The following is a 22,358-nucleotide window of genomic DNA, read 5'->3' as shown; positions in this document are numbered from 1 at the left end:
CACCCAAAGAACAAGTCATTTGAAACTGTTCAGAAGTGTACCAAGATGGCTGATTTTCCAGCAAGACTGAGCTTTTTCATATCCACATATAGTATTTTTGCCTACCTGCTGAAGCGGCTAACATAAGCGACTTGTCGATAGTAATGTTCTGAATTCCTCCTACGTATTTGATATGATCATATATAGCCCTCCAAGATATTAGCGAGTGCCCTAGAAGATTGTCCTCTTCAACTTCGTTGTTGACGGAGAATCCTCTTTCAATAGAGGCAACATGCGGACCACCTTTAATAAAGATGAATAGCGAGACTCAGACAGAAATGTGCACATCAGAGAGTCCAGTCTGTCTTTCTTCAGATCAAATTTTCTCATCTCTGCATTTCTTGATGCCTCATCACATGCTTCTGTATTCTCTTAGGATGTCATCACATGAATCCTCAAGTCTGTTTGCATCACTAAGGGAACTAAGCATCCTTTTCAGCTTTGCAGTAGAGTTTTCTTTTTTTTTGCCATGCTCTTTGGATTTAAGCATCCCATATTTCTCATAAGTGCATACTTAAGTGGACATCTGTCAATGAGCTTGAAGGTCATTGCAGCAAGAAACTGTTTTGCTTGGACGCGAAATTCCAGAATCCTTCGCTCACTGATGATGTTTTTTGCTTTCAGATCCTTTAGCTTTTTCTCAGTGTAGAATCCAATATCGACCTTGGTCAAAGGCAGCTGAATGGCCTCGCTGCTAATATCTACCTGCATTATCTTGTAAGGAGAAGTAAGGGTACTCCTGTCAAGTTTTAAGAATCGCCGCATAAGGGAAGCAAGCATTCTGGTTAGCTCTTCGGCTAAGAAGGGCAACATTGGCGCATCAGTTTGGTAGTCTGTTAGAAAGGGATGGACCAACTTTGCCACATCTTGATGAGCAGAGATGTGAAAAGGAAAAGAAGGAAAGAAAAAGAAAAGGACTGCTTGATGAGATAGATGAACTGAAAGCTAAGAAGTCTAGACTGCAAGCAGATATCAAAAGTCTTCAAGAATCAGCAGACAAGTTTGCAGAGGAAGCCGAGTCAACTGGCAGATTAACTTGTATATCCAAATCAAACAGCCTCCGACATACAGCAAAGGAGAAGATGTCCCAGTTAGAAGTGATTCAGAAACAAATTGATGAACAGCTGAATGTCATCAAGAATTTGTAAAGTAAGACACAGTGGACAAGTTTGCAGAGGAAGCTAAATCAACTAACAGTTTGACATGTATATCAAAATCAAACAGTCTCCTGTGTTAACAGCTTTGTATGTACAGTAGAGGAGATGTCTCAAGAAGAACTCATTCAGAAACAAACTGATCAGCTAAATGCCACAAAGAATGCATAATGTAAATATTATGTTGTTGTTAATGGGGGGATGCAAAAGAAGAGACGGTGCAGTATATACACTTTGCTTCGCTTTGGGATTAAATTTTTTGGTCTACCATGTAAAACTTTGTTCAAAAGTCATGGAATTCTGGCTTGAAAGGTCATGGAAAGTCATGGAATTTCACATGTAAGAAAGTGGGCAGTAAAACAATAAAATTTAAGTATAAATAGTTGTATACTATTATGAGTTTAAAGCTATTTAGGATAAACAAATGTAGTTTTGTGTTACAATCTGAAGTCATTCTAGAAAGAAAAAAGGGAAAATTTAGATTTTTTTTTTGTTGTTACGAGGTTGGTTTAACCTTGTGTAGAGTTAAAATAGAGAAAATAACAGAAAAAAAATATAAAGTTTTACTGAAAAACTTTGAAATGTATTTAGGAGGTTTTAGAGAATATGCAAATGAAATTTGATAAATTTCAGATGAAGAAAAGTATTTTTGATAATAACATGAAAATCACTTTGTACTCGGAGCAGTCAACACTTTGAATCCATATATTCATGGACAAATTTTTAATGAAAATACTTCATTAAATATTCTGAGGTTTTCTCTACAAAAGGCTCTTAATACTTACTGAAAGCTTGCAAATTTATGTGAAGATATACAAACATATTAGAAGTTACATTATGGAAACTATAAAGGTTAATTTGGAGTCACAAACTTGGCTGATTCTGCCAAGCCTGTAGCAAGAGTTTTAGATAAATAAAAATTATTTAGTGTACTGCTGCCAGCACTATAAAAAAGAAAAAGTAGGCTTAAATTTCATAAGCAACCAAAAGCAAACAAAAACAAGAGATCAAAGGTAAGTAAATACTATATTTCTTGTTTTCGTGTGTATTCTTTATTCGTTGTTATAAAAGTAATTAAAATGGAAAATTAGAAAATTTATCATTGTACATAAAGTAAGATAATGAAAAATAATAACAATTATAAAAATTCTTCATGAGGTAATCTTGCAAGCAGCTCATGCATTACATCATTCAATACAGTAATTTAAGCTAGGTGTTCACTGAGTGATTTATGACTTATATGGGGAATTTTTAGTTAGACACAGATCAAACGGTAATATTATTAAGTATAAACAAATCTATACTGTTATGAGCTTTAAGCTACTTTGGATAAACAATTGTAGTTTTCTGCTATAATCATCAGTCATTCTAGAAAGATAAATGGATAATTTAGATTTATTTCATATTGTTTCATGGTGGTTACAAGGCTGGTCAACTCAATTGAGTTTGTACAGAAAATAACAGACAAGATATAAAGTTTTACTAAAAACAAATGTTTGATATTTATACAGGAGGTTTCAGAGATTATGTAAATGAAATATGAAAAGTTTTAGGTGAAAAAGAGTATTTTTAATTTTAACATGAAAATCAATTTTCACTTGGAGCAGTCAACATGCTGACTCCATATATTCATGGACAAGTCTTTAGCAAAAATACTTAATTAAAAAGTTTGATTTTTTTGTTCAAAAAACTTTTCGTTTTTATTGAAAGCTTTCCAAATTTTGTGAAGTTTCACAAAACATATTGAAAATTATTGTATAGAAACTGATGGTTACAAGGTCGATCACATTGACTGCCCCCGTATGGAAAGAGTTAATGATATGTCATAGTTGTTAAGTGAATGTTCTTCATGGGTTACTGAAGCTGTTAAGTAAATGTTCTTCATGGTTTATTGAAGTTAATTTGATGTTCATTGCTTATTAAAGATGTTAAATATATGTTCTTCATGAGTTACTGAAGCTGTTAAGTAGATATTTTTGGTGTATTGAAGTTGAATTGATGTTCATGATTTATTAAAGATGTTAAGTAGATATTTTTTTGATGTATTGAAGTTGAATTGATGTTCATGTTTTTTTAAAGATGTTAAGTAGATGTTCTTCATGGGTTACTGAAGCTGTTAAGTAGATATTTTTTGGTGTATTGAAGTTGAATTGATGTTCATGGTTTATTAAAGATGTTAAGTAGATTTTTTTTGGTGTATTGAAGTTGAATTGATGTTCATGGTTTTTTAAAGATGTTAAGTAGATGTTCTTCATGGGTTACTGAAGCTGTTAAGTAGATATTTTTTGGTGTATTGAAGTTGAATTGATGTTCATGGTTATTAAAGATGTTAAGTAGATGTTCATCATGGGTTACTGAAACTGTTAAGTAGATATTTGTTTTTGGTATATTGAAGTTGAATTGATGTTCATGATTTATTAAAGATGTTCTTTATTGTTTGTTTTATTTGTTGATTATATTTTATATGTTATATTACATGTTATAGTTATTAAGTAAATGTACAGTACATTTTGCTTTGTTTATTTCATTGTTTATCAGAGTTGTTAAGTAGATATTTGTGTAGTTGGTAAGTACATTTTTCTTCATGGTGTGTCTTTTCTTCCAGGGAAACAATCATGAGAAACTAGTTAGCATCAGTCTGTGTAAGTTGTTTCAGTTGTCTTACTGGAACCCTGTTCGCACAATGAAATCAGTCCTGATGAATGTAAAAGGATACCTAGAGAACTATGTCAGGTACTACACAGATGAGTAAACTGGAAAAAGGGTCCCTAATTTTATATGTTTATTTATTTTGTATACTGCAGATTTACTTGGTTAGACCGTTAAAATTATTTGAAAAAAATCTCTAGAAAATATTTCCAAAAGTATCATTGTTTTCACATGTGTTAATACATACTCTTTATTCATAATTTAGTTGTTGTTTTTTCTATGTGAGTATTAGATATTTATTTTTCAGTATATTGAAATTTGTTATCCGAATAATTTAGTTGCTATTCTTATTGGGACTAAGTAAACTGTTTACTTTCTTCATTCACTACAAGTTATAAAATTGATGAACAGGGCTTGACAAATCCCGGACACCAGGTGGCTATAGCACCAAAAAGGGGACCTAATGTCTAGGAATTTTGAGTAAATTTTTCGGGTAATATTTGATATGTGATTAACCCTGTCATGACCAATGAGTATTTATCAGGGTTGAGTGCACACCTGTATATCAAATTTAAAAGTTTAAATAAAAATAATAATTTTAATTCAACAATTTATCATTCAGAATGTTTTAGAATAGACATTTTGTCATGTTATAACACTTATTTAGTGTAATTCACACAGAAAATTTAAAAAGATGTTCCAAACTTACATTTCTATACAGTTTTGAGGAGTCTTACCCTTAAGAAACTCACAGGTTTTTTATAATTTTTCTGCCCATCCCAAAACGTACATTTGTATTTGCTAGGGAACTAGCTTCCCTTGAAAATATGATAAGCCATGACTTGTTTCTCATTGTAAGTTTCCCCTATCTGTTACTGGTTTTATTATTACAACCCTTCATTCCCACCCTTTTATGATGTCACAATATGTGATTTGAAGAACCACTTACGAAGCGCATCTATGAAAATAGCTACAGGTAGAGTATAAAAACCATTGGATAGAGCAGATAATAAACAATTTTTCTGGCTCCTTAACGTCAGAGATATTTAGCAACCCCTACTAATAAAGGTTTTCTTTATATTTCACAATTGAGATACTTTTTTTTAGGTAAACTTAGACCCATAAAATATATTAGTAATTAAAATGTCCCAGTTTTATATGTTGCCTTAATATACTTTTAGACTATACTTATAAGAAGGAATGTTCAAAATGTATTGTTGAACTCATTTTACACATACTTATCTTTCCCCAAAAGTGTTGTTGGCTGTTACTGAACTTTCTATCAATACACTTGTCACATCTTGGTTGAGCTGCCAGTATTCCTAATCTTTAAAAGTTCTTTTAAAAGAAAAATCTTTAAGTTACCAATATTCCATATTTTTATATATTTGTTAAACTATCAATATTCCTGGCATAAATTTCTTACGTTATCATTATTTGTACAGTATTTTTGTAAACTATCAGTACATCTTTCATATAATTGTTAAGCTATCAGTATTCCTAACGTAACTTTGTTAAACTATGTTTGTTGTGTATCTTTGTTAACAAGTGCTGGATAATTTGCTGCCAGGTTCACTTGGCGCAAAGGATAAGAGTTAAATACTTGTAGATGCTAAGGTATGGTGTTTTGAATTGTGTACATTGTATTATATTTAGATCAAGTATTGTAGGAGGTAGATTTAAATACCTGTAGACTGAGGCTTGGTATCTTGTATCGTTTACATATGTATTTATTTAGCACCAAGTTCAAGTATTACAATCGAATTAAATACCTGTGCACGGCGGCTTTGTGCCTTGAATTGTTTATCTGTGTATTTATTTAATATCTAGTTCAAGTATTACAATCGAATTAAATACCTGTGCACGGCGGCTTTGTGCCTTGAATTGTTTATTTGTGTATTTATTTAATATCTAGTTCAAGTATTACAGTAGGTTGGATTAAATATCTGTTGATTAAGGCTTGATGTCTTGAATTGTTTACATGCGTGCTTATTTAGCACCTAGTTCAAGTATTACAGTAGGTATAGTTAAATACCTGTAAAATGAGGCTTGATGTCTTGAATTGTTTACATGTATGTTTATTTAGCTCCAAGTTGAAGTATTACAGTAGGTAAAGTTTAATACCTGTAAAATGAGGCTTGATGTCTTGAATTGTTTACATGTGTGTTTATTTAGCTCCAAGTTGAAGTATTACAGTAGGTAAAGTTTAATACCAGTAGAATGAGGATTAGGGTATTGAATTCTTTACATGTGTATTTATTTAGTACCCAATTCAAGTATTACAGTAGGTAGACTTTAGTACTTGTAGAATGAGGCTTGATGTTTTAAATTGTTTACATGTATATTTATTTAGTACTCAGTTCAAGTATTACAGTAGGTAGAGTTAAATGCCAGTAGACTGAGGCTTGATGCTTTAGATTGTTTACATGTGTATTTATTTAGTACCCAGTTCAAGTATTACAGCAGGTAGACTTTAGTACTTGTAGAATGAGGCTTGATGCTTTAGATTGTTTACATGTGTATTTATTTAGTACCCAGTTCAAGTATTACAATAGGTAGAGTTAAATACTAGTAGACTGAGGCTTGATGCTTTAGATTGTTTACATGAGTATTTATTAAGCAACTAGTTGAAGTATTACAGTAGGTAGGGTTAAATACCAGTAGACTGAGGCTTGATGCTTTAGATTGTTTACATGTGTGGTATTTAACCCTACCTACTGTAATACTTCAACTAGTTGCTTAATAAATACACATGTAAACAATCTAAAGCATCAAGCCTCAGTCTACTGGTATTTAACTCTACCTACTGTAATACTTGAACTGGGTACTAAATAAATACTAGACTGAGACTTGATGTCCTGAATAGTTTACATGTGTATTTATTTAGTACCCAGTTCAAGAATAACAGTAGATAGTTTAATACCAGTATACTGAGAATTGGTGTTATGAATTGTTTACATGTGTATTTTTGTAGAACCCAGTTCAAGTATTACAGTAAGTAGAGTTAAATACCTGTAGACTGAAGCTTGGTGTCTTGAATTGTCTACATGAGTATTTATTTATCATCTAGTAGGTTGGATTAAATACCTTTTCACTGAGGGTTCATGACTTGAATTGTTTACATGTGTATTTATTTAGTAACCAGTTCAAGTATTACAGTAGGTAGTGATAAATACCTGTAGACTGAGGCTTGGTGTTGTGAATTATTTCTATATGTGTATTTATTTAGTAATCAGTTCAAGTATTACAGAAGGTAGTGGTAAATGCCTGTAGACTGAGGCTTGATGCTTTAGATTGTTTACATGTGTATTTATTAAGCAACTAGTTGAAATATTACAGTAGATAGGGTTAAATACCACTAGACTGAGACTTGATGTCTTAAATTGTTTACATGTGTATTTATATAGAACCCAATTCAGGTATTACAATAGGTAGTGTTAAATACCTTTAGAATAAGGCTTGGTATCTTGAATTGTATACATATGTATTTATTTAGTACCCATTTCAAGTATTACAGTAGATAGATTTAAATACCTGTAGACTGAGTGTAATGGGCAGCACCCTTAGGGCAAATCATTGGAGTTTCAATTATACTGCTGGTTACACCAAATTTATTTAGTTGAGGACTTGCAGTGGCGAATGGAGCTCACAAGTCGTTAACTCAAGGTAATTTACAGTTAGAATAAAGAAATAGAATCTGAGACTAACATTGAACAAATTAGAACAACGTTTATTAAATTTTTCCACATTACATACAATATTAGTCCATGTTTATTAATCTTTAACTTCTCATAACTTTTTACTATTACTTTTAATCCATTTTAATAACTAATACATATAGAATACATTTCTTTAATACAAACATGAACAACCTTTACTATAAACCACATTAATTGAAGCTTGAGAGTCAGAAATTCTATTTACAACATAGTTGGCGAGGTGTACTTCTGTAGCTTAGATACCTTCAACATTTTCTTGGTAAATTTGCTGAGGATGCGTGAAGACATGCTGGAGACTTAAAGAGCTCAAAAAAGACTTGACTTTCTGCCTCTGACATGAGTTTTTAAGCAACTTTTCTTTGTGTTCCTATGAATTACCAAATAGTATGCAGAACTACCCACAAGTAGTTCTCACAATAATACTAAGCCCCAGTCTACTGGTATTAAACCCTATCTACTATAATACTTGAACAGGGTATACTAAATAAATACACATGTAAACAATTCACGATACCAAGACTCATGAAGCCTAACTGAAACAATTGAGGATTTTAAGGAATTTGTGCAATTGCTTCATGGTAATTTCCGAATTTAATGTGTTTTTATTGAGAGAGCAATATAAGAAAGTAAAATGTAATACATATGTATATAAAAAAATAGCATTGAGAAACTAGGTCGATATTAAGTAGCTAGAGCATAGAGGAATCAAGAATCATAAGTTACAAAGGAGTTATCGAAAAAATGATGCTATTGCCTAGCAATGAAGTAGATGCACTAGCACCAGTGGTTAACAGTAATTAATTACTAACATCAACTCGTTAGTACTGTGGAAACTACGAAAAAGTTGATGTTAACACGCAAGACCGGTACTTTGATGATATATTCCTTACACAATGCTAGTGTACTAGCACAAGTAAATAGGTGACCGGCTAACTCAGCATAACAGTTACAAATCACTCGAGAGGTTTGGATATGGTTTTCGACTAGCCTGGGAAGTTGCAAAGATTGACCAATAAGGGAATTGTTTACATGTGTAATTATTTAGTAACCAGTTCAAGTATTACAGTAGATAGAGTTAAATACCTGTAGACTGAGTCTTTGTGTTATGAATTGCTTACATGTGTATTTATTTAGTACCCAGTTCAAGTATTACAGTACATAGGGTTTAATACCAGTAGACTGGGGCTTAGTGTTATGAATTGTTTACATGTGTAATTATTTAGTAACCAGTTCAAGTATTACAGTAGATAGAGTTAAATACCTGTAGACTGAGTCTTTGTGTTATGAATTGCTTACATGTGTATTTATTTAGTACCCAGTTCAAGTATTACAGTACATAGGGTTTAATACCAGTAGACTGAGGCTTTGTGTCTTGAATTGTTTATACTGAAACTGCTCTTGAGATTTATTGTCTTTTCTACATGGCTTTCTTTCTATCTTACAGGATTGACGTTGATGATTGGAGAAACAACCTCCAAATGTTGCCACTTGTTTTACTTTTGGAAGATCTTTTAAGTCGGCTAGCTGTGGTAAGCTTATTTTAAAATAACAGACTTAATGTGATTTGAAATATTTCATTCACTTATAAAACTTTCTCAATAAAAAATAACCAACCGATAAAAAGGTAGGTTTTCTTCTGATTCATTTATTATTGAATTATAACAAACATGGAAAAATCTTAATTTTGAAAAATAAATGTCAATACAAGTTTTCAAATCAATCTAATAATGCATTCATACTAAGGTTTTATGACCAATAAATCATTTTGAATCAATATTTTAATTTTTCTATATGTCGTTGTAAGTATTTTTGGGTTACTTCTAAGCTTTTTTGCATAAGATTTTCAATTTTAAGGTCAGCTATTGCTGTTTACGCAAAATTAAAATTAAAATTTCACCATTTATGTATTATTGTATTTCAAAAATAGTTTACTGAAATATGTAAATGAATTAATGAGATTTTCCAAAAACCTTTTGAATACTCTTTGGGCAGGTGTATATGCTACCTTAAATCTAGAGGAACACATCTACATTCATGCTTCTGGTTTCTTTTACCATGTGCTCTGTTTAGCCATAATGACAGAATATAAGACTTTAATTGAAAAAATAAAAAAAGTATGTGTTAACCATTTTGCAACTGGTAAACATCTTTCAGGTGATAAATGTGCAACTGCATATCAAATTTTAAATAAAAAATAATAATTCTATCTATTTCAACAATATTTTACTCCCAAATATTTGCATATTGATTTTTATTACATTTATTTAGTATATTTTGTATTTAAAAAAAAAAAAGTCTTCAAACTTAAATTTCTGCACATCTCCAAGGAGTCTCACTTGTAAATGATATAGGTATCCACTTTTTTATAATTTTTCTGCTCATTCCAAATCATAGGTTTTTTTTATTTGCTAAGAAACTATCATATTTTGACAATAAAATTAACTAAATCTTGTTTTACGTGACTTTCCTTCTTTATCTCAATATTTATTATTACAGGCCCCTTTTCATATCAAATGCTGTGAGGTGATAAAATGGTGGGAACAGCTGCTAAAGAAGAATAACCTTGAATGTAGCTACAGGCAAAGTTTAAATACCATTCAATAGAGCAGGTTATTTATGTCAATTTAGAATATTGTCAGAAAATGATTAGATGTAATTCCTTTATAGATGAATAACAAAAGTTTAGAAGACTTGGAAATAAACCACAGATCAGGGAATTTTTTATAGTGTCCTTAGAATTTCTTATCATTCCTAAAAACGTACTAAATTATATTTGTTTGAAAGTTATGGTAGTTTTCTTCTATGACAAAACATTGAGTAAGCTTTATTAGGTTTATAGCGTACAGTTGGGAAGGCAAATTATTCTGGTGACTCAAATGTATCTCAAACTCTTATTTATCGAATATTATTATCAAGTTTATTATATTTAAATAATGCACATAAATGAAATAATCTATAATTTATATAAAACAAAGTATATTTATAAGATATAAATGGAGTTTGACCAGGAATGTTGTTTCCTAGCCAGATCTGATACGATTTTCTAAGGTTAGATCTTGTTTGTTATTGTGGTGTTCTTTACAATTTTTGCAGGAAGTGATGACTACTGCAACCATTAAGATAAAGTACCAAAAGAAATATGTTAATGAAAATTAAGGAAGGCAAAATTGACTGGATATATAAAATGGAAATTTCTGATCAACAATAAAAAAAAATCAATTCTAAAAGAAGTAGTTTAATATTTTTATTCAAAATCGTCTCATAACAAAATTTTATAATGATAGAAAAACATGAAATTATATGAAGGTTTTTAAGCCAACATAAAGATGTCTGGGGATTTTGTTAAGTATTTCTACTATGAGAAAGGAAATATCAAGGGATATCAGTGACCCCACCCCTACCCAGTCCAGAAAGAGTTAACCCAATGGTGAATAGGTGGCAATCAAAGTGTACATGTCATGACCTTTCAAAAGGCTGCCATTCAACATGTATTATGTATTTGATGTCAAGTTATAAATTATTCCCTATCAAAATATACATTTGTGTCCCCTATTCTTACCCTTCTCACAATTAAGTGCAAAAAGAAGGGATGAAGCATTAACACTATTAGTTCCCTAAACAGTGTTAAACACTGGAAACCTAGCTTAATTCTTGTGCTATGTAATGGTTCCTAACAAATAAGGCTACGTGTTCCCAATATGATACAGTTCACTGTATTTACATTAGAGAGTATACAAAGCTCACTATATCAAGTGACTTGCTTTTTTATTGTTTATTTTTGGTTAATATGTGCACTGTTGTTTGTTTCCATCAATTGTCACTTAAGTGTTAATTCTTGTTGAAGTTTAATGAATGTTAATTTCCCATCAGTATAGAGCTAGAAAATGTTGATATCTGTTAGTTCATCTTAACATTTATTGGTGACAAAATGTGAAAATATTGATAACTGATGATGTAAGTTTTATATAGGTGAGTATTGCTAGCTGTTGTGTAAAGCTTGTCTAGTAAGTATTGGGATTTTGTTTTAGAGGTAAAGTATTAAATATAGTAATTGTTATAGTTGTTAAATTTTAGTTTTTTGATAAGATACAAAAAAGCTTAAGTTAGTTAATTAACTGAACCTAATATGTATAACAGTGAAATTCTTGCATTTTAGGTTAGTGAAATATCTCCTCGTCTGTTTCTCCAGCAGTCTTCAGAAAAAGATCAATCATCCTCTTTTCTGGAGTTTAATACAAAAGGCAGCCAGGTAAATTATTTATCTTGTCTAAAAATATATTTAGGAAGAAACGTTTTTTAGAGATGTTCAGGACTTACACGTTTATTAGGGTAACTGTGGATCTGAGATTCCGTGATTTGTACACTACTGTTACAACCAAAATAAAATCTCTCTACAACTCATAGTTCTGGATATGTTATGAGAGTGGTGGTTAAATTCTGCTGTTTGGTCTGATCTGACGAGAGTAGCCCAAAAGTTGGTTGTGGTTAGTGTTAATTAGCTGCCTTCCCTCTAGTTTATCATTTCATGATAATAAAGTTAGAAAAAAAAATTACCTTTACACTCCAGATAATTAAAAGAAAACTTTTATTTTAACTGATGTTTTGCCTTTGTGGCTTCTTCAGGGCTAGTACATAAAAATATTTTATATTAGAATATTCGTTAAACTACTTGTGTTCTATTTCTTGAGTCTGCCTCAAGTTAATATCATAACTATACTATAATATTAGAACAATAGTGAAACAATAATAATATTCTATACATTGTTAGTGGCATGTTACAGCAGACTCGAGAAATAGAACACAACAACTAGTTTTATGTACTAACCCTGAAGAAGCTGCAAAGGCAAAATATTGGCTACAATAAATGTTCCCTTAAGATTATGTGGAGTTTAAAGGTCGTTTTTTTTCTAACTTTATTATCAAAGTGTATAAATTCTTCCAGTATGTAGTGTACATTTTGAAAGACAACAACATATTTCCAGCTATCACTTCATAATTAAGGTCAGATACCCATCAAGTAGCTTTATGTGTGAAATTAAACAACAATTTGATTATTAATAATACATAGATGTTTCTACTGATATTACATTTATTATTTGTTCTGAACATTTCAACTCCAACTTTAAAAAAATTAAAACAAAAACAATTTAGTGCAGATTTTCTGTAATATATTTTCAGTTCGCTCTTCCATAACATTGACAACATGCTTGTTGTTTTGATTTACATGAACATAAAATTACTTCTGTGATTTTTACTGAACTAAAACTTATATTAAGTTCCTTAATAAACTGGAATATATTGTTCAGTGATAAACATTAGATAGTTTGCTGTCTAAGTATACTATAACTATAATATACTTTGTACTCTATTTGAAAATATGACAAGGTATTTAAAAGTTGTTGCAAGATGGAAATTATCTGACAGTCTTGTCATGCATTGTGTTTAATAAAATTCTGAAAATTAAATGTTTAAAAGAAGAATCTTATAACTGTATTTGTCTGGAATTAAGTATTTGGGGTTTATCTAAGTTGTGTTTGAGATTTTATGACTTCTATGGTATATATATATATTCCAAAGACTTCATTACAGATAAATACAGTTTTAAGGTTCTGCTTTTGAGCAATTGTTTTTCAGTTATAAAATTCCAGTTACAGCTTAGATAAACATAAAGGAATATATGTACATATATTCATTCTTACAGAGATCTTTGAAAAAGAAACAATTTTGGAACAAAGGTACAGGATATTCAACATTGTGGGACTGCCAGAAAGATTGGAGTCCAAACAGATATGTAGCTGCTCAGAAGGAAAAAGATATTCAGGTCAGTTAACATACCTACTGTTCATATTTTCCATAACGTATATATACATCATCACACGAACATCTCCATGTGCACAATAAATTCAAGCCATTGGCAACTTCTACTACCTTTTCTTCAGACATATTCCTCTTTCTTCTCACTTGTGGTCGCCGTTCTTCATATCTTTGTGGTAGCAATTTATCCCATACTCTTTCCATCATCCTCATATTCTTAATTCTCCTTACTGGCCCTTCTTCTCTCAGTCTTCAGCTGCTTGGTGGGAAGACCTCTACCCTTCTTCTCTCTTCCATCCTTGTATTACACTCTTCTGTGCTTGTTAGAACCCATACAGATTTTTCTGCCTTGTTCGTTGCTACTTAGCTCATACCTTTCACTTTTGGGGTTTTTGTCATCCATTCTACATTCCCTGGGATTCTTCTTCCCAATGCAAATCCCCACTTTTCATCTTCAAGTTGAGCAAGGGGGTTCTTTACTAATTACCAGTTTCTAGCTGCTGAGATGGTGGACCCTGGAGAGATCTCACTGATTGGAACCTAACAGATGGGGACTAAACAAAGGGGCCAATCAGTGGGATGTAGGGCGATGGTGACACTGTCAGTTTAGTGCACATCACCTCTCGTATAATTATACCAACAACATGTCAACATCCCCCATCCCACTGCCACCCTGGCTGGTCTGGTGTTGGATTGGCATAGGACCAGTCATCATAAGTTCTCATACATATGGTTGATAGGGATCTTCCTCTTACTGTGAACTGGCCGAAAAATTCCCAAAGCTGCCTGGTTTTTGTTCAGAGTTGACCCACCATGTTTACATTTCTCCTTCCTACCATTTCCCAGATGTTGGATTCCCAGGTGGCTTGATGTTGGTTGTATATTGGGTCTGCACACATGCCCTGTCTATTTTCAGAACAGAAGTTGCTCTTCCCTTCTGCTTCCTGGAACCCTCCTCCAACCAGCAATCATCTCCTCTTCAGTTCAGTTGAGCATGTACAAACAAATTGTGCCCTTCTCCTGCAGTGAATAATTGTCCAGTTGAATCAACACATGCACTCTTTATATTATATACTATATGTCATGACTTCTTATAGCTGGTGTCGGTTCAAGAGTCTGCTAGTAGAGTTGAGAATAACACACACTTATATTTCTTGTGCCCTCCTCCAACAACTGATGTGGGTCTAAGGGTATAGTTGAGGTGAGCACTCTGTATGATCTGAACATGCCTCAATGACACTAAATATATTGGCTTTTTGACCTCTTGTGTGCAAGTACTTAGATAGCCATGTTCTTTTTCCACCTATACCCACAACATGTATCAATGTGGGATTCTAGCTTCCTGTGTGAAGAGGTGTGTATTGTTGCCTTGTAATGGAATGAAGATCATCAGTCAAAAGCATAGAGGGAGCTAGTGTGAAGGGAGGTTGTTTACCCTCTTATTGGTGGAGGGCTTTTGCTGCATAATAACAACATTAAGCAGTAGTGCAAATCATGAGAAATCTTGTGATTTAGGTGGGAGTTGCCTTAAGACTAGTTACATGCAAGTTTCTAAGACAGACACATGGGGAGATAGCTTTCTGTGTGAAGAGGTGATTATCTATCATAAATAGATTTTCAGATAAGGAAAATGTTAACTTATAACAATTAATATATTCCCCCCCCCCCCACAGTGGCACAACTGTAAATCTGAAGGCTTATAATGCTAAAAAACTAGGATTTGATACCTGTGATGGACACAGTACAGATAGCCTACTGTGTAACTTTAGACTTAACATCAAATCAACAGTACACCGTCAGAAGAAACTGTGTCCCACTACAAAATTTTTACATATTGAGATACATTGAGAAAATTTTTAAAATAATATATACCAGATATACATAAGGTAAACTAAAGATGAAAATAGAAAAAAAAATCAACCACAACAATTGTTATAGAACTCTTACCAAGCCTGGATGTTGCAAACATTTGAGTCTGAATGTACTACCAACTGACCAAGCATTAAATCATTCAATCATCATGTTTTTTATACTCTTCTTTGAGGAGTTCAATATTTCTACAGAAATTGAATCATTTTGATTTTTTACTCAGATTCTGATTTTCTAGTCTGAAATTTCTATTTTACAGTGGTTCTCAATCTGTGGTCTCCCTTCAGGTGTTCTGTAAAAAAGTTGAATAATTAGAAAAAGTAAACACCATAGAGTATAAATCCCATTGTGGTCAGATGCTCTGCAAATAAAAACGTTTAAGAACCAGTGCTACTTTAGATAACTTGAGGTTGGCATTTTTCCCTAAGGAAAGTATATTTTAATGTTTCTATATCTTGACTACTTGCGTACTCAGAGAAAGATATTTTAAATTTTCCATAAATCACTTGTGTATCTAAAAAGAGATTTCCAAAACACACTTACCTCTGCTGACACTATAGCTATTTCTCAATCTCCAGGTTTTCCACTCTTTGCCATCTAAGCACTGAAAACACTTGCTCCAGTCTTTTATACCCAACTCAAATGCCCTTGGTAAATTCTAATTTGCAAAATTCCCCACCAACTTCAATGTGCTCTCTATCTAGGTACTGTATATAATCACCTCATTCAGATAATGTAATCACTTTTTCTCAACAAAACATTTGGCACAGGTTTCTATAACCAGGAGTATTGTGATTATTCGCAATTTACGTTGAAACTTTGAACATGGTTGGCATTACTATGGTTATTTCTTCATTTATATTTATAAACCAGTCTTCTTCTCTTCCACCTCTGCTATCTTGTGTTTGTCAATGCCCAAGGGAGGGGTCACTCTCAGTCGAAGATGTCCATGATATGATCTGTTGCAAATAAAGACATATATGCGAACTGAGGGTGTCTCTCCAGGGGGTTTTGGGGCAGCTTTTGCAAATGACCCAGGACCAGCAAGGGGGGAATTTAGACTCGCTTTTTCCAACTCCTTGTTTTACTAAGTCAGCCTCAACAGAGGATCATCTTAATCAGCTCCTTATCTTCAGTTGATTACTTGGGTTTGTGAGATTTGGGGGGTCTCTCCTATTGTATTTGACTCTACTCCTTCCTTGTTGGCAGAAAGGAGGGCAAGTGACTACTTGGTTTTCCTCCTTCCCTTGATATTGCTGTTCATGCTGGGAGATTTGCTGCTCAGTGACTGGATGAGATATCTATGCCTCGTCCCCCATGTTTATTAGAACAACGTGCTTTGGCATATCACTGTCAGGTGGAGGTATATTCAGATTCTCAATGGATGGACCCCCCCGGATTTGTTTCACTCTCACAACTTTCCTGAAGTATTTATCTTCGATTCATCTTTGTCAGAAGCCTATCAACGTCCCCCTCAGCAATTTGAGGATTAGTTGGGGATTTTGCTAACATCTAATTCAGTCAGATTGTCTTCTTCAGTTCTTTCTCTGGTTTCCTGGCTGGTTTGTTGTTGGGATTTATTGGGTAGAGACACTTTGTTAGAAAGTATTCATTTACTATCTTTTGCCCTCAGGGAGTTACAGGAAGCTCCTTTTCTCTGTCTCATGTTGTTTGCCGGAGCTCCAGAGACGTTAGAATCACGAATTGATTCAGCCCATTTACATTCTCCTTTATCATCATTGGCTTCTTGTCTTTCTGGTGCTAATTTGGGAGTGTCGGCTCATAGTGTTTCCTGACCCCCTCCTTCAGTTCCCTGGTCTATTGATTCCAATAATAGAGTCTGTCCATATTCTCGGGAGTCTTCAGCTTGAACAGACCATCGACAACGACGTCGGTGACTATCCAATGGGTGGGGGAACAGTAGGAGCATGATTACATTACTTTCTGGTCATCTGGAGTTCTTTCACCAGGGATCCATGGGTACTCCATGTTCTGGCTTCAGGGTTGGTCATTCAATTTACATCACCTCCACCATTATCTGCACAACCTGTTGCCTTTTCACCTCCAACAGATCCATGGTGAGTGGATCTTTGTTCCCAACCCGTAAGAGAGTTGTTAGTCAAAAGGGCAGTAGTGAGGGTTGATCCTATTCTTCCAGAATTTTATTCCTGTTTATTCATTGTACCCAAGAAGACAGGAGATTGGCATCCAATCATTCATCTGGCTTGACTCAACCAATTTTTATATCCTCCTCGCTTTACTATGGAATCTTTTCTCAACCTGGGCTCTGGGTGATTAAGTTTGATGTTACGAACACTTATCTTCATATTCCATTGTGGAATATTCCTGGAGGTTTCTCAAATTTGTGCATAATGGTCAGGTGCTGGAGTTCAGGGCTTTAACTTTTGGTCTTGCATCTTGCACCTTATGTCTTCTACAGAGTTGTTCGAGCTTTTTCTCATCATCTGCATTCCTTGTCCCTGTGCACACATCATTATATGGATGACTGGCTCCTTCTGGCACCATCCCATCAATTAGCAGAAAACACTCTCAGATTCTCCATTCAGAAGCCACAAAAGTGGGCTTCCTTATCAGATTGGAGAAATCTATTCTGGCACCAATGCAATATCTTGTACATCTGGGTGTGTTTTTCCATACTCACTTAAGTTGCGTTCAATCAACCCCTATCAGGCTTCAAGCCATGGAAAAAGCCGTCAGGCTTTTACTTGTGTCTCCTCCTACCGCACGGATGGTTCTCTGTTTTGGGTATGTGAGTATCCCTCAAGGCTCTCATTCCTTTGGGACGAGCACATACGAGGTCCCTTCAGTGGTCACTGCACGACCAAAGGATCATGCGTTCCGATCCTTTAGATCATCCTGTCTCATTACTCAGGAGCAACATCGTTGATTGCAAATGGTGGTTGGATCAGAACAAACTACTATAGGGGTACCCATTCCATAACCTTGCCCCAAGATCCATCTGTTCACAGATGCATCTCTTCAAGGATGGGGAGCTTTCTTCAAGGTCAGGAGTTCCAGGGTATTTGGATAGAAGACGATTCTACCCTGCATATCCATGTTCTCAAACACATTGCAGTACACCAGGCAATAGTTCAATGTCTGTCTCTCTTGAAGGGAAAAATTGTCATGATACATTCCAACAATTCCACTGTGGTATCTCAGATTTCTCGTCAAGGTGGCACACATTCTCGAGACCTTTGTTTTTGTACCTTTGATCTTCTCTACTGGGCTTATTCCCATCATATCAGTCTTTTAGTATGTCATATTCCAGGAGTTATGAATTTAATTGCAAATCACTTGTCCCATCCCAACTGGATACTTTTAATGGAATGGGTGCTACATCACAAAGTTTTTTCAGTGGATTTGCTCTCAGTTTGGGTCTCCAGCAATTGATGTTTTTGTGACTCCTTGGAATTCTCAACTGCAGTTGTTTTGGTCTCCGATACCTTATCCTCAAGCAGTGGCAGTAAATGCATTCAGTCAAGACTAGACAGGTTTACATCTGTATGCCTTTCACCCGATTTGGCTATTGCCCCACATTCTGACTATGGTTAGTTCCACTCCCTGTTGAGTTATTTTTGATGCATCATATTGACCAGCTCAATGGTTTTCGCTTCATCTGTATTTACATGAATGTCCACCTCTACCTCTTCCACATTGACAACCTCAATCAGGACCCCCCCCCAGATATTTGGGAACTCAATCTTCATGTTTGGAGGTTATGCGGTCCTTTGCCCAACATCAGAGTTTAACTTCTAAGGTTTCTCTGTATTTAACTATATCTCTCCATAGGCCAACCATGGCTGTTTATCAACAAAAATGGAATACTTATTATCAGTGGTGTATTAAAAGGAATTTAAAACCTCTTCATCCTAAAGTATCTACCATATCCCATTTTTGACTTGGGTATTTGAGAGGAGTCTTGCTTAGTCTATAGTGGCTTTATATAATGCATCCTTATCCACTATTTTTGGGTATTCCAAGTATTGGGAGGTTTTTAAATCTTCAGTACTATCAGGTATACTCAAATCCTTTCATAATCTTCGACCAAAACGACCTTTTCAATTACTGAGTTGTACTTTAACGGTTGTTTTATATGCATTGTCGTATCCTCCCTTTTAGCCCTTAGCTTCATGTTCTTTTTTTCACCCTTCTCTTAAGTTGTATTTTGTTGTTGTTGTTGCCTTGTGGATGTCTTTGATCAAAGTTGTTTGCAATCCATGTACATTGAACTCTTTATCATTCCACATTTGTCCTGCTTTACCCCAATAGGTCTTTTCTTCCCAAGACTAGCAGCTAGGGATAGGGAAAAATCCTTCTCACCATCTATGTCATTAGCTGCCCAGTTTAATTGCCATCTGGAAGACATTGTGTGGGCTGGTATGAGGACTACTAGTAATACATTCCTATCTCATTGCTCACATTATCTGGCAGTTTCCTCTTCTGAGGGTTTTTGACTACCCCCTGTAACTATTTTGACTACATCTGTTAGATTTTAACTAGAGGTGAGTATTTTCCTCAACCATATACTCTTTTATTTCCAGGGTCCCGCTTTTTTTCACTGGATCCCACTCTGTGGCAAGTGTTCCCCAGGCACATATGCTTTCTCTTTTCAATTCTGCAATAGCAACCACTTTCACTATAATTAATACACATTGAAACAGGCTCTGCTGAAATAGGGTATTCCATAAGACCATCCAGACACCTACCAGATGGTATTACCTTATTATTATGGACTATCACGATCTTCAGGTTGAATAAATTGGGGTTGGTTTGCTTTTAAAAAATGTAGAGAACTTGGTTCACCTATTGCACAGTTTCCAGAGCACTGTTCCCCAACATGTATTACCCCCCAACTCTACTAGTAGAGCTTGGGAGTCCTTACCACCCCCAGTTTCCAATCAGTGGTGTGGTGGACAGAGGCGTTTTCCTCCAGAGTGTTCGAGAGGGCAAAGTTGGGGGCCCTACTACCTGGATCCCAGATATCAGTAGGAGTGGCACCAACCTCCGTGGAAGCCTAATCGTAATTCCAGTTCAGATTTGACACGAAGCTATCTGGTTGGGGGTGCATGGCTCTTCTCTTTGACCAATGTTGTTCATGGAATGAGGTCTGCTATCTCCTCATAATTCTGAACATAAAGTGGTCCCATCCTAGGTCCTTGGTTGAGCACAGGTTCCACATACTCTCCATAATTCCAGGGGCAAGCAGAATACTCCTTGCCTACTTGGTTGGGGAGTGGGAATGAATGTTCATTATTCCAGATCAGATGAGTACTGTTCCTTTGGTTGAGTACAGCATAAGTGATACCATCATTCCGAGCATAGGGTATTGCCTTTTGGACTTCTTCAGGTGGAGGAGAAAGTTTGTCCACTTCGTGTTGCTTACTTTCTCATTGTGATTCCAGTGGTGTGAAACACATGCTCTATGGCTACAGATTGTGGTCCAATCAAAAGTTTACATAACTTTGCGATCCAATTGCCTTAGCCACCAACATGGGATATAGGTACCACGACCCCTTAATTACAACCTGGAATTGTGGAACCTCAGCCATCTGGTTGAGGCTGGCTTATACTGACGATTACTCTTGTTTTATTCCACCTTTGATATAGGAACTGAGTTCCAGGTGAAGAGTGTACCTGTTCTGGATGTAGTGTGATTCCTTTACTCTTGTACCATTTTTTATCTTGGTACACTTCTGTTCTATACAGACGCTTTCTGTATGGTTCATGCCTGCACTGGCCCCTCCACCATCTCAATGTGGGATTCTAGTTATAGTGTCAGCAAAGGTAAGTGTGTTTTGGAAGTAAACATTTTTCTAAATTGAAAGTGTATTTACAATAATACTTACCTCCACTGACACTTTAGCTCAATCTCCAGGGTTTCCCCTCTTTGCCCATCTAAGTATTGAAAACACTTGCTCCAGTCTTTTTATACCCCACTTGAATGCCCTTGGTAAATTCTAATTTGCAAAATTCTCCACCAACTTCAATGCACCCTCTATCTAGGTACTGTATATAAGCACTTTGAAATTTTCCACCCCCTAACCATACTTATGTATTCAAAGGAAAATATTTTAAATTATCCATACCATGACCATGTTTGGCCTACTTGTGAAATTCTTTTATGGTGGCAAAAAAATATTGTAAGATTGTAGAATAAAAACAGAAAGATAAACCTGAAGGATCTCCATAGAAATTGAATGTGTTTGATAAATATTATTATATGTAATACTACATTGAAAAAGAACATTATGTAAAGCATCAGTGTAGGAAGTTAAAAGTGTAAAACATTAAAATGTAAAATTACTTATAAGTGTAAAACTACAACTAATTCATCTTGAACAATCAACTACATGAGTTCTTCCTTTTAGTTCTTCCTGAAACAAATAAATGTATATATAAAAACTAAATTACTGCATATTAATACAACATCTTCAAAAAACTTAATAAATATAGCTTTTGTTTTTCTCTGATGATAAGAATGAAAAATTGTGTTTTTACTATCAGTGTGAAAAGTAAAACTAAAAAGGTGAAATTACTTGTGAATATTGATTTCAAAACAAATTGTTTAATAGATTTTGTTCTTGAGTAAAAACTCTGGATTACAAATTTATATATGCTGTGCAGGTGCAGAAGGTTTTGTGGGACATCGTGAAAGAGCTACAACATTTTAAATCATTGTTTTCTCAAGGAGTGGTTGAATCTTGTCAAAACCAAGTTGATAAAAGTTCTGTAGTTGATAATGGTAGGCAGCAAAATGGATTAAATGAGAGTAAAACGGATGAATCGTGGGACTCAACCTCTCTGAATAGTGGAACAAGCAGCATCTGGCCATCAGACCAGGCCAGCAGCTGCTGCTCAACATTTGGAAATGGTGCAGAGTCAGAGTTAGCTAACAAACAATTAGAAGATTCAAGAGAACTGTACATGATCTTAGAGAACTCTTCATTAATTCCATTCTTGGAAGTAAGTGTTAGTGTATGTTTGTGTGTTGTATGTAAATGTGGATTTTCTTAGTTCTTTTATACTATAAAATAACTTCCTGTTTTCAGAATTTTTTTAGTATTTACCTATTTAGCATATATTAACCTAC

The 22,358-nt window shown here is 34.3% G+C and overlaps 1 protein-coding gene across 2 annotated transcripts in view; it reads left to right on the top strand.

Moving 5' to 3' along the window:
• LOC106460649 overlaps positions 1-22,358 on the top strand; it is a 97,131-nt gene that overhangs the window by 23,223 nt on the left and 51,550 nt on the right. The window contains exons 13-17 of one of the 2 annotated variants that reach the window (XM_013920377.2): positions 3,799-3,926; positions 9,006-9,090; positions 11,718-11,810; positions 13,263-13,382; positions 21,893-22,231. In XM_013920377.2, coding sequence (XP_013775831.1) covers positions 3,799-3,926; positions 9,006-9,090; positions 11,718-11,810; positions 13,263-13,382; positions 21,893-22,231 — 765 coding nt within the window. The remainder of the gene's footprint in view (positions 1-3,798; positions 3,927-9,005; positions 9,091-11,717; positions 11,811-13,262; positions 13,383-21,892; positions 22,232-22,358) is intronic. The other variant, XM_022387421.1, reaches the window with a different exon arrangement.

This window comes from Limulus polyphemus, unplaced genomic scaffold (genome assembly GCF_000517525.1).
Source record: "Limulus polyphemus unplaced genomic scaffold, Limulus_polyphemus-2.1.2 Scaffold809, whole genome shotgun sequence".
NCBI lineage: Eukaryota > Metazoa > Arthropoda > Merostomata > Xiphosura > Limulidae > Limulus > Limulus polyphemus.
The sequence above is the reverse complement of the archived record's forward strand: the minus strand, read 5'-3'. Positions and strand labels throughout refer to the sequence as shown.